Source organism: Pezoporus flaviventris, unplaced genomic scaffold (assembly GCF_033815535.1).
Source record: "Pezoporus flaviventris isolate CSIRO_AGI_PZ_B2104156 unplaced genomic scaffold, CSIRO_AGI_Pfla_v1 ptg000013l, whole genome shotgun sequence".
Lineage (NCBI taxonomy): Eukaryota > Metazoa > Chordata > Aves > Psittaciformes > Psittacidae > Pezoporus > Pezoporus flaviventris.
Window position 1 is genome coordinate 40049135 of NW_026892561.1, and position 15657 is coordinate 40064791.

The window sequence follows — 15657 nt, forward strand, 5'->3', positions numbered from 1 at the left end:
TGTGAGAGGGAGGCCCCAAGGCGGCCTCCGCTCAGGGACCCCTGCACCCTCCCGGGCAGCGCACATTGAGCGCCAGCGGGGAGGGTTCACCTCAGCCCGGGAGTAGGACGGGGACCACCGGGGCCCCTGCGCGTCCCCTGGGGGCACCCCGCAGGTGTCGAACCGCGGCTCCCCAGAGGGTAGATGCAGCACCACGGGCGCCGCCGAACGGCTCCGCACGTGGCCCCCACCGACCCGCGCCCGACACGCGTGGGCGGAGCGGCGGGCGGGGCTGGGAGCGGCGCGGGGGGCGGTGCGGGGGGGAGCGCGCCCGCAGAGAGCCGCGCTCGGCGCCCGCCCGGCAGCGCCTCCCGCCGCCGCGGCACCATGTGGCAGCCGGCCACGGAGCGGCTGCAGGTAGGTGCGGGCGGGCGGGCGGGGGGCCGAGCCCGAGGGGCTGCCCGGGGAGGGTGGCGGGAGCGGGGCCGGCCGAGCATCACCCGCCGGTACTCGGAGTTTGTTGCAACTTCTCCCCCTGCGTTCGCTGGAGGGTCGGTATGTGTGTGTGTGTGTGGGGGATCGGGGACAAGGACACACGCACACAGACACGCACGCACATACTGTGCGGGGGGCGCTGCCCCGGGGGCATCCCGAGTCCCGGCTGCCGCTGCCCGGCGGCTCCGGCTCTACCGGCGGCGGCGGCCGCTGACACCCCGGCCACGGGAAGCGGCGCGGCTCGGGGGGTTCCGTTGAGGAAAGCGCTGTTCAGAGGGTTCTCCACGCTCACTCCTCAGGTGAGGGGGGAGTCCTGCCGACCCGGCCCGGCAGCGCCTGAATCCGCGATGTGGGGAGCGGAGAGGGGGGTGGTCCTCGCCGCGGTCGCACAGGACCCGCAAAGCGGGGTGAGTGGGACACAGAATCCCGCAAGAGCCGTTTGCTGCCCCCAAATCTACAGGTCCGGGTGGTTCATGGGAACTTGGGTCCCTCCTGCCGCTCCACCGCACCCCTCCGGGCGGCCCGTACCCTCTTGCAGCGGGTCTGGCTCTGCTTGTCCTGTCTCTGCCTTTTTAAATGTATGCTTTTATGCGTATTTCATATTCCGGGTGAAATCTGAGACAGGCAGAGAAGAGTAAGATGAAATAAAACTCACTTTGTAGTTCCTCTGTGTCGAGTTCATAGAGTTTTCCCGGGCAAGTATCTACTGAGAGAGAACTGGCGATTTTAAATAAGAATCAGTGGTCTTAGCAGATGACAAGAAAAGGTGATTATTGCCACTGCAATTAAAATTGAGAATGTAGTTTGATATCATCAGGCAGAAAATTCAGCAGTTTAATTTTGAGTTGATAGCAAAGCCAAGCTGAGCAGGTCCGTGAGCTTTAATCTGTATGAGCCAGTAATGGAAATAATTCCAGTTCCTAAGAAGACATACTTTTTCCTCTACAATGAGAAACTTGATTATTACTGAATAGGAATGATGTGCTATATCCATAGTTGATGGATTCCAGGGTAATGACTGTGTGAGCACATTGTTATTGATTTATTTCCCCATGTTAGCCAGAAACCTCTGCATTAGACACAAGCAGCAAAGATCACCTGTGTTAAGCAGTTAATGATCTTGGGCTGGTTCTGGAGGTGGGAGCATTCCTGGGGGGCTGCTGCTGCAGGCAGGGACCTGAAGTGAGGCTGCACCCAACAATTGTGGACAAAGGGGGAGGGGAGGGAAAGAAAAGAGAAGGGGAAAACTGTGTTCAGCAGTGTTGTGCTGGTCTGGATCATACGGACAGGCTTCCCCCCTTTGTGGAATTAGGAGGTGTTATAATAACAAGATATCAGAAGTATATAATATAATAACTGATATCAGAAATATCTGATACTGTCTTGCAAGAGTATGTAAGGCTAAAGAGAGCCAAGTGCTTATGTTTTTGCAGAATAAGATTGTGAGTATAACCTTATTTAGCTGCTTTGTACGCCCTGCACAGAGGTAAGGGGTCTTGCCTTAGGGAGTTGGTGAGAAAGGCCCTGTGCTGTAGGAACCAGGGCTGCCTCTGGTGGGAGGATGCTCGCTGGGTCTCTCGCTTACCTGTTGCAGCACAACACAGGTCTGCAGAGAGGGGAGCCCGTGCTCCTCCATGTTGCTGAAGGGGAGCCATGAACACCGAAATTCTCAGCAGTGGCCACTAACTTTGCACAGCCTACTGTTGGTTGCCTTTGGCTGGAAGCTCCAGGCATGCTGAGCCTCCCAAAATGCAGAATGCTTGTAAAGGCAGTTCTTACCGACAGGAGTTGCTGGAGAAGTACATGAAGAGCTGTAGGTACTCCAATAAAACAAGCCAGAGGGATCCAAAATTGCTGAATTAAATGATGCTTTGGACTTGTCCTAAATTGTGGAGAAGAAAGCAGCCTTGGAACAGCCCATAGTAATTCCGTGTTCGCACAAGAGGTTAAATAACAACATAGTGCCTGGTGAACAAAATGAATGCAGTGACTGGAAGGATGTTTGGAGTAACTAGGATGTGATTATGTAATTGAAAGCTGACTCCTAATACATATACACATGAGCCAGAGTTCCATGGGTAATAAACTGTCTAATATCCCCAACGCCTTTGGTTTATATTTGTTTTCCCCTCGAAAAAAAACTTTGAAATCTGGTCATTTCAAGTAGCCAGGTCTCCCCTTCTGTCTCTGAGAATCACGTTGTGCACCGCCAGCCAGCCAGAGCTCCTGGCAGCACTGTGGCCCACTGAGGAGAGCTGTGCAAGGCAATAAATACATGTTTTTATCCTTCTTTCTCCCCTGCAACATGGTAATTCTGTTTCAGGTGTCCTATGTTGCTTTCTTTGTGTCTTGATCTCTCTCTCTGGGCACCCAGCTGCCATGAAACAAATCCTGGTGCCACTAGAGTGTTGAAGGAGTCCCTCTGCTTGTTCCTGGCATCACAAGTCCTCATTGTGGCTGGCAAGCATGTGTTGAGAGGGTGCTGGTCATGGGATTTTGTTGTTGTGGTGATGGTGGGTGTTTGATCACTGAGTAGAGTAGATGATGCCTTACGGTCTCTATTCATGTATTCTGTCAATATAGGTTATGCCAGATCGCTACTGTAGGATATTTGGGGAATCAATGATGACAGGTCCAGCCCCATCTTCTATAGCGCTTCCTCTGAGTTGATGTATGGGTGCAAAAAGTGTGGAGCTGGCATGGTTTTCTTGATGTTTTAATGTGTGAGTTGCATGTGGCATGGTTTTCTTGATATTTTAATGTGTGAGTTGCATGTGGTGTAATTTAGACCCAAATGTGTCTTGTGTTTATATGTAGCTGTGGCGAAGTGCAGGTCTGTTGTTAGTCCATGCTGTAGCTCTATAATCAGTAAAACGGTAGAGAAAATATTTTCATCTTTCAGAGTATTTCTTTTGGCCTGGTTCAGTAAGGGAAAGTATGAAGCGACTTGGAAGTGGATGCCTGTTGGTACGGGTCAGTCCTACCGTCGTTGCTAAAGCAAGCTCTGTGTGTTTTAACTTAAATAGTGGCGAGCATCACAGTGTGAAGGCTCCATTCATGTTCTGACAAAGTGTGCAGTGGTCATCTATTGCTCTTAGGTCTCCTTTTCCAGTCCCATGCAGTGTATGGTAAGGCTGCACGTTCCCGGTCTGTGGCTGTTTGTGTAAAATCTACTTTTGTTCCAAATGTGCTGAGTCCTGTCAAGTTTCAGTTTGTGCTGAAATTTTTGGCATTCACTAGGTGGGTACAATTCCAGTAGTGAGGTCAGCAGCAGAGCTCATGCATACGCAATAGGAATGAAGCGTCATTGGCAGCTCTGTTACGAAAATGCAGTGAGCTGCGGCATAAACTGGACTTATCCCCACTGCTGTCATGGACACTTGCTGCTGAAAGCTTTGTCTGCTGCTGAAATATGCCCCCCTTCCTGAGGCTTTGGTTTCTGGTTTTGCTGGAATAAGCAGTGATCACTTTTATGTTTTTTGGTCACTTTGTTCTCCATTCCACCTCTCTCTAATGGAAGCTTTTCCTGTTATCCTGCTGCTTAATGAAGAAGCCTTGCTGTTTCTGGAAGATATGTTGAATTGAATTAAATGAGTTAGAAGGATAAGCTAGAAAAACGTAAATATCCAGTTTTCTGGGATTTCCTTGAAAATGTAATACAGTGAAGCCTGCTTTTTCTTCTGCTGTTCCTTTCCTCTTCTGTGATTCTTTCACCTATAGCAACATTGCAGTTATTTGTATTTTTTCCAGAGTTAGCGGGACAGTCAGTTAAATGGGAAACTGCACAGCTGGGACTTTGCAGGAATATGCCATAGAGATCACCGAGTCTCTGGTGTGGTACTTGAGAAGACTTTGATTTTGCAGGTAATACAGGCGTTGGCACTATTCATGCTTAATGTAAAAGAGATGATCTGGGATTTTGTCTTTTCTGAGGATTTTTTCCCCCTATAATTTCTGTGGCAGCATTCCTGGTTTGTGTTGAGTAAAATGTGGGTGAACATACTGAACATGTGTGTGCCTCCCCATCTCCTTCCTGGCACAGTGGCCAGGGAGTGCTTCAGGTTTTTAAGACTTGTTCTCCCTCCTTGTAATGCTGGAGCTCCCGTCCAGGGCTTGCGGTGGGCATGGTTTTCATTGCAGTGTTTGCAGTAGACCTTATAGATGGTTTTAAGTATGCTCTGATTTTTGGCTTGCAGTCTGTGGAAGCGGCACTGGTTGAAACAATGCCAGAAATCTTCTGAAATCTTTCTTTAAAATTATTTCCAAATGTACCCTCTGTGCTGGGTTTGGGACTTGAGGGTCAGGAGCCTTCACCAGTGCAGCTGGGATTTTGGAGCCGCTGGCTTCGGCGATGCTCCCATGAGGACTCTGAAGTAGGTTTTGAAAACAGGCAAGATCTTTGAGCAGTTTTGTGTGCCTGTCTGAGAGATGGCTGCTATTTGCTTTGAAACCTAAATTTTCTTGGAAACTTGATGCCAGACATTGTTTCTAGATAATAAATCCCAGTGGGTGCATAGTTTCCGAGGTCATGCAGTTTATAAGCCTGTTTATAAGTTTTCCTGCTTCTCTTAACACGTGTGGGTAATAGGGATCGCTACATCCAAATAAATTTTACCCTGGAGTGGGAGACACAGCGGTGCTGTTGCTGCCTAGCCTCATGCCGTAATGCTAGGCATCCCTGAGCTGAGCTGTGGCCACCAGCCCTCCTTTTGGAGTTGCTCTCGCTTTTCTTCTGCAGGTGGTACAGTTGGTGGGGTCAGGTAGTGAGGAGCAGATAGGAGTGCCGTGTTGTGGAGCTGTCTTCCATAACTGCATCCTGTCCCTGCCTGTGGGTCTGGGTGGGAAAACGCTGCTGTTTCAGATGCTTTTCTCTGGCAGACAGTTGGCCCTGGCCAAGCTGTCACTTAGTTTGTACCATCATCTGGTCCCCTTGCTGCCCACCACTGCCCTGCTTCAGGGCTGAACATTGGTTGGTGAAGTGGCTTCGTGAGGATGTGCAAATAGCCAGGTGTTCATGATAGGGCATCAGTGATTCTCTGCCTGCTCATTTGGAAATTCAATATTCTTACCAAAACCCAATGTTTGAAGCCATTTCTGGGAAAAGATTTAATAGCAGATGGTTGCAGTGTATTCTTATATTGCTAGAATTTAATTCTTTCATAAACTAGAGTTCTGCATCTCTTCTAGTGTACTGTACAATGCTATGGGGGAGAGCTGTGGGTGGGCAAGATGAGAGGAAGAAAAGTGGGTGATGGAGGTTAGGAAGCTCAGGTCCTTCTTTACTGGGGCAAGTTTGATTCCCTGAACACAGTGATTTAATTTTGCCACCCTCTAACTTGTGCAGCCTCTCTGAAGTCCATGGGAAATGAGTTTGTGTAAGGTTGCTTTACCATAGTCTTTGATTTGTTGGTGTAATTTACCTCCAAATCATTAAGATACAGCAGTAAAAACACATTATAGCTATTAATGGAAGAGAAAGAAATGAAAGCATCGGTACTGGGGGTGTTGCTGCTCACCGTCTGGCCTGCCTGTGGGTGCTGCTCTGTGGGGCTTCATAAACACATTGCTAGTTTTGTTGGGATTTGTTACTGTACTCTGTAACTGCATCTTCAATATTCTGATACTTTTAGGTTTTGGGATGATAAACTCTGTTGCTAAATACATGCACATTAAGTGCATTAACTAATACACATCAAACGTCTTTCCCATGTCAGGAACATTGAAACTTTTCACTAAAGAAGAGTCAGCTCTGGGCAGACTTACACATGTGTGGTGGCATTACTGTATAATCACAGGTGCAATTGCTTTATGACAAATATTTTCATGTATTCAGGCATAATGTGGTTTTAGATGCTGTTGGTGCTTTCAAAATCAATTTCTTGTCTATTTTATGCCCAGTATTTGGATGCATATGTATGTTAAAAAATGCAGTGTACAATCAGTTGAAGCAATAGTTTTACATTTTTTAAAAGCATATGGAAAGCCTCCTTTTTAAACCAAACACAAACAGGTTGTAAGTGTAAAACACACAAACAGCTGTCTAGGAAGAAACTGCTGTGAGACATGTATAGCAGGACTGATACTATTACTGAACTCTGGTTTCATTAAATATTATGTCAGAAGGAAAAAGTGAAAAGTATTTGAAATATAAGCTTGAGTCATGTGGATGCGAATGTCCAGGAAGTCTTATAGCCCAATGTTTTGGCACTGTATAGCTTCGGGATATCTTTCAAGGCATCGGATTTTTTTGCATTAGTTTGCTGCTATGACTTTACAGCAGTCGGGGATCTTTAAAACAAAGCTGTGTGATTCCAGAAACCTCATCTGGCACCACTTAGGTTGGGCAGTTCCTTTTTTCTACATTATTTATTCTTTGTAGAAAATGAATGGCTCTGGAAAAATGCTAATTTTGGGAAGCATTCTATGACCAAAAGAAAATCAGAATCATTGATTGTCTTGTGGAAAGCCCCCTAGAAAATGATCTTAAGAGTTTGTTTATAGTGTACTAGTAGTTTCTGTTTATGAAGCTGACAGACTGTTTGATGGCCAAGAAAATAATAAAAAAAGTAATAATAAAGCAATGATTTCCTTGAAGGAAGGCAAACCAAAGCATTCAGTCAAAGTAATTCAGAATTTTAACAGCCTGTTTCTTATTTTCTCTTGTCCCTGGTGGCAGCCAGCAGGACAGTCAGCAGTGGTGTGTCCAGAGTGTCACCATTTCCTTCCAAGCATGATTGTGTTTGCAGCAGACAGACCTTCGGCCGGGTGATTGGAGGTTTGCTATGCTGCTGAGGCTTTGTGCTAGCATCCCTGCACATAGCGCAGTATGCTGGTGACTTAATTTGCGATTTGGCTCTCTGCATAAGCAAGATGAGAGTCTGGCCCAGGGACATGTAAATGTGTAGTGGAAAAGTCTCTTTAAGCAATATTTAGTACTTGCCTTTTTTTTTTCTTCCCTACGGTGCTTTCACCTATAATAATGGAACTTATTTGCACTTCAGATAATAGCTGCGAAAGTTGCTGGTGATAAGAGTGTTAGTCTTTTGGGCTGTTTCTGAATAAGTGCGTCAGAACTCTTTGACCAAAAATTTTAAATGCGGGTGATTGTAAATGTGTCCTGAGAAGATCTAATATGGCTTTTCATGGTTCACTTTTCCTGCTGAAACACTGAAAATGTGGAGTGTGCGTGAAACTGAAGAAGAAGAAAAAAAGTTCTGTATTGCTGGTATTTGATATTCCTTTAATGATGGCATTCCAACAAAATTATACGCAGTCTTGGAATGGTTAAGTTGATCTCATTGCTCTGATCCTTGCCTTAGCAGTTCAGTGATGGCTTCTGAAGTGTTGGTCTTTCTGAAAAGCTCCATACATGTTTTCATCAGGAGGATTTAAACAGTAACTGCTTTTCTGACAATTATTATTGGTGGTAATAATTCCAGTGTCAATTTGGAAACATAAAAATTTTGCTTTTCCAGCTGTTTGCCTCTATTCCCTCACAGGCTTCCCCTACTCTGTTGTGCCGTGTGCTTCAATGGAGGGGGTGGAAGGTCTGGAGCATGTTGAGGACCTTTTTTGGGCTGTTTCACTCCCCTCTCACAACCTAATGTCTGGTTGTGCTTCCAAAAATGTTAACAGCTACATTTCTGACCTGAGTTACTAATAATGAATTTTACTGAGTGAGCTATGCTGCAAGTGCAGTGCTGTTCAGTTTGGGATCTTTGTGCTGTAGCACTGGCACAGTCAGCACTCTCACATCATGCCCCTTCGTGGTATTGGGTCTCTGTCATGCCAGACAATTTTCCAGCGTCTCCTCATGTGAAAACATTTTCTCCACAGGTATTTGATGGGAGCTGCCAAGAACACTGAGAACAGTTAGAAAGTTAATTAAGTGTCCTGAAGCTCAGATTTGTGGCCACCTCCTTTCTTCCTGTGCCAGACTCCCTCAGCATTTGAGAGATGGTTATTCCATACGTTTTGTGTGAAGCCTTCAGAATTATCCTGGAGTTAGTTTCCAAGTATTCAGAGCCTCCATTTAGGGCCAGGCTTTTCCAGGGTGTGTTTTACCTGGTGGAATGAGCTCTTCTGAAAACTTGCTCTGTCATTTAGTGCCTGGAGAAGGGAAGTGATGTTCAGAATCTGGTCCCACAAACGGAGTAGCTGCCGTGAAATCTTGCAGTGGGATCTGGTCCAAGCTCCGCTGGGGTCAGTACCAACCTTGAGCCTGACTAGACTGCAGAGCAGGGCAGTGATCCTGCCCTTTGGGCTCTTACAGGAGATCAAGAAAGTTTGTATAGTCTCATTTAAAAGAAACATCTCTGCATGCTATGGAACTTCTTCCCAAGAGTGTTGGCTGGCAGAAAGCCAGGACAGAGGAGTTTGAGGTCTGTGTGGGATCCCCGTGGTGGTGGCTACATCAAATACATCATCTGGGCCTAGAAGTTCCTAGCTCTCCACTCCCTCCCTGAGTCTGGGTGTTGAGAGACAGAAGGGACAGTCGGACACAGCATTTTCTCTCTGAGCAGCTCTCAGCTGCTCTGTGGCTTTCCTGTAGCTGCAGACCAGCTTTCTTGCTGTCAGGATTAATCTGTGCTTTCTGAGACCTGAAAATGGTTTAGTTTCTTGGGGAGGGGAAGTAACCCCTCCTTTCAGTTATTCTGGTTAAAAAGCCAGGCAAACAAAACTTCTGTTATTATCCATCAAAACTCTCCACTCCAAATTAATATGCTGAACTTATTTTCTAGTGTTTTGTTAAGAAATTTTGTCCTCAGTTTTCTAGTATTTTCTTCTGTTGGGGTGAGGAACACCATGAGAAGAGTTGTGTTATGATGTGCTGGTTCTTCTGGTTCCAGCTTGGAGGTGGAGAGTGTAACAGCAAACAGCAAAATTGTTAGAAAAAGATACATCTGATTACAATCCCAGGGGTTTTAATCTTTTTTTCCCCCTCATTTGAGACTATTTATTTAACAGAACTTTTTGCCCATTTTTAGCTTTTCCATCTGGATTTTTTTTTTTTTATTTTAAAGCAGAAAAGTACTTTTTGGGACTTAGGCAAACACCAAGCTGCAGCTCCCCCAGCTGCCTGGGTGTTGGGACATAGAATGTACCTCTGCCGCGGCTCACTGCGCAGTGCATCAGCAGAAGATCGCAGTGAATTTCTTTCATCTTTCAGGAAAATGTCATCTTAAGCATCTTTCTTTTTTCCCTAGTCGTGGGAATTTTCTGTGCTCGACTATAAATTTGAATCAGAAAATATAGAAGCTTGAATCTTGTCCCAGTGCTTTTAAGAAGGAGCCTGTACCAGTGTGGATCTGCACAAGCTTCAGTTTTCACAGCTGTGCTCTGTTGTTTGGATTAGAATCAGAAGGAAGAATATTTTGAAAATTTTATGTCGGTCCTCTTGACAGTTTGGTTGAAAGGGCCTATTGAGCGTGGTACCATGTGTCTGAGAAAATTCTGATAGCACAGACAGCTTTGGTGCCTCCTGCTAAAATGAACTGCTGGAGGGATGAGCAGGGCAGTTAAAGAGTGCTGGGTGATTAATTTTCCTGGTAGGCAATGAAGAGTGAGCTTAGCAGTGATTCCTGAGACACCTGAAGCCTGGTGATCTTCCAGCTGAGGACAAGGCGCAGGGGGCAGCCCAGGCACTGAGCCCGACTCCTTTGGAAGCTGGGCTGCCCCCGGGAACTGTGGATTTGTGACCTGGGCTTCCCCAGGCTCTGCAGCACTGCCACTAAGAAAGCTGCCTGTTGGCATACATGGTTGGGATGATGGGAGAAGCAGAGCCCTCACATTCTTGATAGAGCATCAGTGCTGAGGTCTGCAGAAGGAAAGCTACTTTATAATAGATTAACAGTTCTCTTTGACAAATATATGTTAAATCACTCGGATTTGGGAATGTAGGCTTATCTCCGTGCAGAGGGATGTGCCTTTGAATCTGTTAACTTTCACCTTGCCATTTGAGATGGCAATGTTACTTTCCAGGGGTTTATAAGGAATTTTAGGAAATGTTTGTGAGTGACCGTTTTATTTTGATCTGGTGTTTAGAGGCTCTTTTTCTCGTTAAAGAGCCTGAAGCCTATGCTGGGACGTGTAAAATTTTCAAAGGACAACATTTTAATCTTGTACCTCTAAAATACAGAGTTGCCATAGAAGGAAGAGTGGCACAGTTTAAAAGGTTACAGGAAACCATGTATGTTCTGCTGTTGCCTTTCCCCGCAAGCCTAGTGTTGTAATATTCACTTCTTTCTCTTTCTTGTAGCTTTGAGGTTGTGTGTAACTCCTTGTGTTTCCCCTTCACAATCCTGCAGCTCTTGGCTTGGTAGCAGGATGCATGGTTCCAAGGGGTTACCCTCCTGCAAAGACCTGGGATTTTGTTTTCCTCAACAGCTAACATGGATGGAGTTCAGATAACTTCCTTGGGGGTGTCCAGTTGGGGACTGGGGCTGCCTGGTGTAGGAAATAGCATCTCAGAAATACCAGTCTTGCTACAGGGTCTGCAGAGGCAAAGGGCAGCCTTTCTGGCCATCACAGCAAGCTTGGGACCAGTCTCTAAATGAGCAACATGACTGCCTCTCATAAGCAAAGGAGATGAAAAGACTGGGCACTTCATGACAGTGAAAAATATTCACTGAAGTTCTGGTTAGTTAATTCTTAATTGTTCCTTTCCTGAAGCCACTCTCCCACACCCTTCCCCATGTTTAAAATGCTGACAAGTTTCAGCCTGAAGAAATGATGGAGTTCTTCTCCCCTAAGAAGAGTCAGATTTGAAGAGATCATGAGCTGCAAGTGCCAGGTGAAATGACTTACGGCAAGACCTTCATCTGAAAAGAGGCATCTTGGAGTTGCAGCTTAGGGATTTCTCCCCCATGGTTGGACAAGCTCCCACTGTTTTTGTTTTTTTTTTGAGCCTGGGACTGTGCTCCAGCAGGTTAGAGCAGGGGTGCTCTGGGGCACTGAGGTTGGTATAGGTGAAGGTATCTGGGGACATTTGTCAGAAAGGCAAAATCAAGGAAAGCTTTGGACTAATGTTAAAAGTTTTGTGGAGATGTAGAGCTTCTGGGAGTAGAAGAAGCAGCTGGGGACCAGAGAGTGGTGAGCTGTGAGCGATCTGGGGTCAGGCACAGTCCAGGAGCTCTCTAGAAACCTTGCACTGAAGCAGCTCACTTCTGGTTGGTTTACATTATTTTTTCAGAGGGAATTTATATTGTTTTTCCAGGTTATGATTTTTATTTCTCAACATCAGAAGTTATTCATGCTGCTTACATGATACTGGAAAAACAGTTACATGCAGTGGGCAGCGCTGGCCAGGGAAATGCTCATACCTTGTTTATTCTGAAGTTTACTGCCCTCGTTCTGGAAGTAACAGCCTGACCTTTCATTCCTCTGTTATGGTCTGAGGGTGTTCTTACATGGTTGTGGAGCTTTCCAAGATAAATGGAGTGAATGTGGTTTGGCATTTAAATCACTAATGTTGTGTCAAGCTAGAGATTTCAGAAGTTATTAATGTCTGAAGAGATGTCATTTTGTTGACTTGGGCATAAACTTTGCCCCTGTCTATATGTGGGCCTTTTTTCTGGTCCAAATTCAGCTCTCGAGGATGTTGGTATAAACTTAAATGCCATTGCTAATGCCAGTGGAGTTACTCTATGTTTCTTTAACTCTGACTGAGAAGAAACTTAATATATTTTTAAGAGTCAAATTTTATCTGATTTGTTTTTTTTCTTTGTTGTTTTTTTTTAAGAGTAGTGATATGCGACAAGGCTTAATGTCTAAAAGAGCTGAACTGAACATTTCTGTATGATTCTTTTTTGGAAAGGGCATGTTACTGAAGTTATTCTGGACTGGGTCCTAATGCTGTTTGGATAAGGGGCTGCTATATATCTGACAGAGGAAAGTCTCTGACATGTTGTGAGCTTGCTGTCTGCTTGCATAGGGGAGGGGGGAAAGCTGCTTTACAAAATACTTATGGAAGTGTTAGTAAGCCTCACAGTCGCATGGTTTCTCCCCTCTGCACAGGGAAAGAGAGTGTGGATCCCTTGCAGGAGAGTCAGTGCAGGGCTGTGCTGGCCGCCCTGGTAGCGGTCTCTGAGCGTCACTGGCTGTCAGCCTCAGAGCCCCATGGTGCCTGCAGATGTGCCCCAGCACAGTGCGCAGCCTGCGCCCGGCTTCAGAATATGTTCGGTTTTCAGCTGAAAACCATATTTTGTATTTGTGAATTCAGTCTGTTTCTGAGGCCTTTTCTTACTTTTATATTTTCCTGTGACAGAATATGTTTGGTTTTCAGCTGAAAACCATATTTTGTGTTTGTGAATTCAGTCTGTTTCTGAGGTCTTTTCTTATTTTCATATTTTCCTGTGAAAACTTTGTTCAAAGGGCTTAAAATGCCCACTCTGGTTTTTATTTTTTTTCAGCATTTCTCGGGAACAGAAAAGTTTCTTACCCAGCAGCCATCGTTACTGAAGTTAGAGAGCAGTCTGCCTCATCCTGGGAAAAAAACCACATTGTTCCTATGTTTTCTTAGTCTCAAATCCATACATGGGACAACAGGAAAGTACAGTCATATTCTTCCCTATTAGCCCAAAATCTATCTAGTGATTTTATATATATATGTATATATATACAAATTTTTAAACAGCTTTCTGGTCTCTTTACTGAGCTTTAAAACTCAGTATAGACCTGCATAAAATCAGACTGAAACTTTTGCTTTAAAATGACCTAGCCTTTGCAGTGCCTTACTGGTGCCATACCTGACTTCCCATATCTGAGTTTGAGGAGTCAGATAATGAAGTTAGTCACTGTTACTCATTGCAACTGTGCTGCAGAGCCATCAGTGCAGAGCTGTTCTGCTGTGTAATACAGTTTCCAGAAAAATTAGTCTTTGTAGCATCCCAGTTACTAGGTGTCAACAGACAGTAGTGCAGTTTTATTTAAGTCAGAGTTTTAATAAAGTCCCTTTATTAGGACTCTCTAGCTAAAGGAGGAGGTAAAGACTCCTTTCACAGTGCTAGTGGGCTCAGCTGGCCAGGGAGGGAGCAGGGCTGTTGGGACTTTTCCAGGAGACTTGGCCACTGTTTTGCAGTGGGAACAAACTGACACAGAACAACTTGTCCATCTACTGGAGGTGTGGAGGAATGATTTAGCAGCATATCATCACCTCCTTAATATAATCAGTTTTTCCGCTGCGAAAGAGGTGATTGCAGCGCCCCCAGTGACGAGGTGACGTGCACTGGATCCTCTACTCTGTGCAGGGACGTTATCCTGATGAAGCGGGTGTGATGCTGTCTGCACCAGAATAACACCACTTGCTTTGCCTGGGTGATTCACAATACTTGGCATTGTTGTCACATTCTCTGGCCCTTCTAATCCTTCCTGTATGTATGGACATGAGCAGGGTACAGAGATGCTGAAGTCCAGATCTCCAGCAGGGCAGGGAGTATGGCTGGCAGCGCACACTGCTATAGAGAATTGGGCTCTAATCTTGTGCTCTGTAAAATTTTCATGTACGTAGTGGTTTGTATGGGTCCAGCCTTTGAACCAAGCTTTGGCAGAATCTGGAGGCAGGCGTCTGCCTGAGACTGCTGTGTCACCCAGTGCCTTCAGTTGCCTGCTTGCCTTGATAGACCCGACTAGGAGCTAATGGGCTCTATAGGGAGAGACTGTGCAGTAAATGCTGTGCAGGGTCTCACTGCTGGGGCTGGTTACCCCATGTGGTGGCTTACTGCACCCTGTGTAGAGACCCAAGGTTTGCTCTAGGAAATATTTAATGCTGTTCTGCTTTGTACACCTGGAAGTCAAAACGGAATATGGTTTTTCTAGCTAATCATAGTCTCTTGCAAACTAATTGTAAGTAAAATAAAGCAAAGAGAAAGCATGTGGAGTCTGGCCAGTGCTTAGTAATGTCTGAACCAACTCGCCTCCAGTGCAGGATTATTCCTCAGACTTTATTTTACTGAACTTTCGTGGGATTTTGAAGTTTTACCCTGTGTAGCTTATCTTAACTTTCACTGTGTGGTTGTTGTTCTTTGTGTTTGGGTTGTGTTTGTTTGTTTGTTGTTTCTTTTTCTCTAGGCCAGTGGGTCAATAAAAAGAATTATTTTAAACAGTAGATGTGGGATTAATATCTTATTAACCCTGTGTAAACCCCTAACACTATGTGGTTACTAGTATATTTATTCTTATATTCTTGGTATGTAGCTACAGATATGTGGTAAGATTAATGCTAAATTGTTAGCACTTAGTACTCAGTTTAAATAAAGTCAGTTTGTCAGTCTGCTTCCCTTTTTCTCTTTTTTTTTCTTAATTGGCAAGAGTATGCACAAGCAGAGATCAGATGGCCAGAGCCTCCAGAATCTTATTATCTTAATTGAAAAATGTCACCCTTTGACATTAATAAATTATTTAGCGAATACATGATTTAGTCACTGGGGAGAAACAGAATCGACACAACCATCCTTCAGTTCTAGATGATAATAATAAACTACAGCACAGAGCTCTTAAGAATTAATAGCTGTGAGTGTAGGACATTATCTTTGTGTATTAGGACATCTCAATTCTATTTGTAGGACATTATTAGGACATCTCAAACTCTGTTTGTAACATTTTATTCTGGAATACCTTTACCTAATAAAGACTGGAAGGTGCACAAAGGACATCCTCCTGTATCTTCTGGTGTTGCTTTTTGGCTTTTTACAGTCTGCAGATGTGTTGCCAGTGCTCTGCCTCTTCTTTTAAAAAAAAAAAAAAATCATCAAACTGTTTTGTTTCTGTTGACCATAGTTCATTTACGGGAGGAAATAAGTTGTTTAGACAATATTCGGGGATTATCCATGTATTGGACTACCACAGTAAACATGTAATTAATTCTCATCAAAATGTACACTGTGCTCTGTGCATGGTTTTTATGGAGTCTTCTGGAAAAGAAAATATTTGTCTGTCTAAAAAGCATTTCCTACCCAGTGACTAGCTGTAAAAGAAACAGCTTGAAAATATTTCCTGGCCGAAGGAAAGAATCAGTACATGCTTTTAGTTTGCTGTTCTGGTTAACTAAATCACTATGTGTTTTTGTAGCGCTTCCTCAGTTTTTCTCAGTTTTATGTACCTCATATTAATAAACATAGGTACAGAAATAACAGTCCGTCTGAGCCTGCTGCTTTGATCTTTTTCATTTGCTAACACCAGTGCTGG

General features: G+C 44.8%; 1 protein-coding gene across 3 annotated transcripts in view; it reads left to right on the forward strand.

Annotated features, from left to right (window-relative positions):
• The first annotated feature begins 265 nt into the window (after positions 1 to 265).
• PID1 (phosphotyrosine interaction domain containing 1) overlaps positions 266 to 15657 on the forward strand; it is an 87639-nt gene continuing 72247 nt past the window's right edge. Inside the window, exon 1 of one of the 3 annotated variants that reach the window (XM_061452980.1) lies at positions 266 to 396. In XM_061452980.1, the coding sequence (XP_061308964.1) occupies positions 367 to 396 (30 nt within the window). In that variant the 5' untranslated portion in view covers positions 266 to 366. Of the gene's footprint in view, positions 397 to 911; positions 935 to 3825; positions 4339 to 15657 lie in introns of those variants that run through there. The other 2 variants (XM_061452982.1, XM_061452981.1) reach the window with 2 other exon arrangements.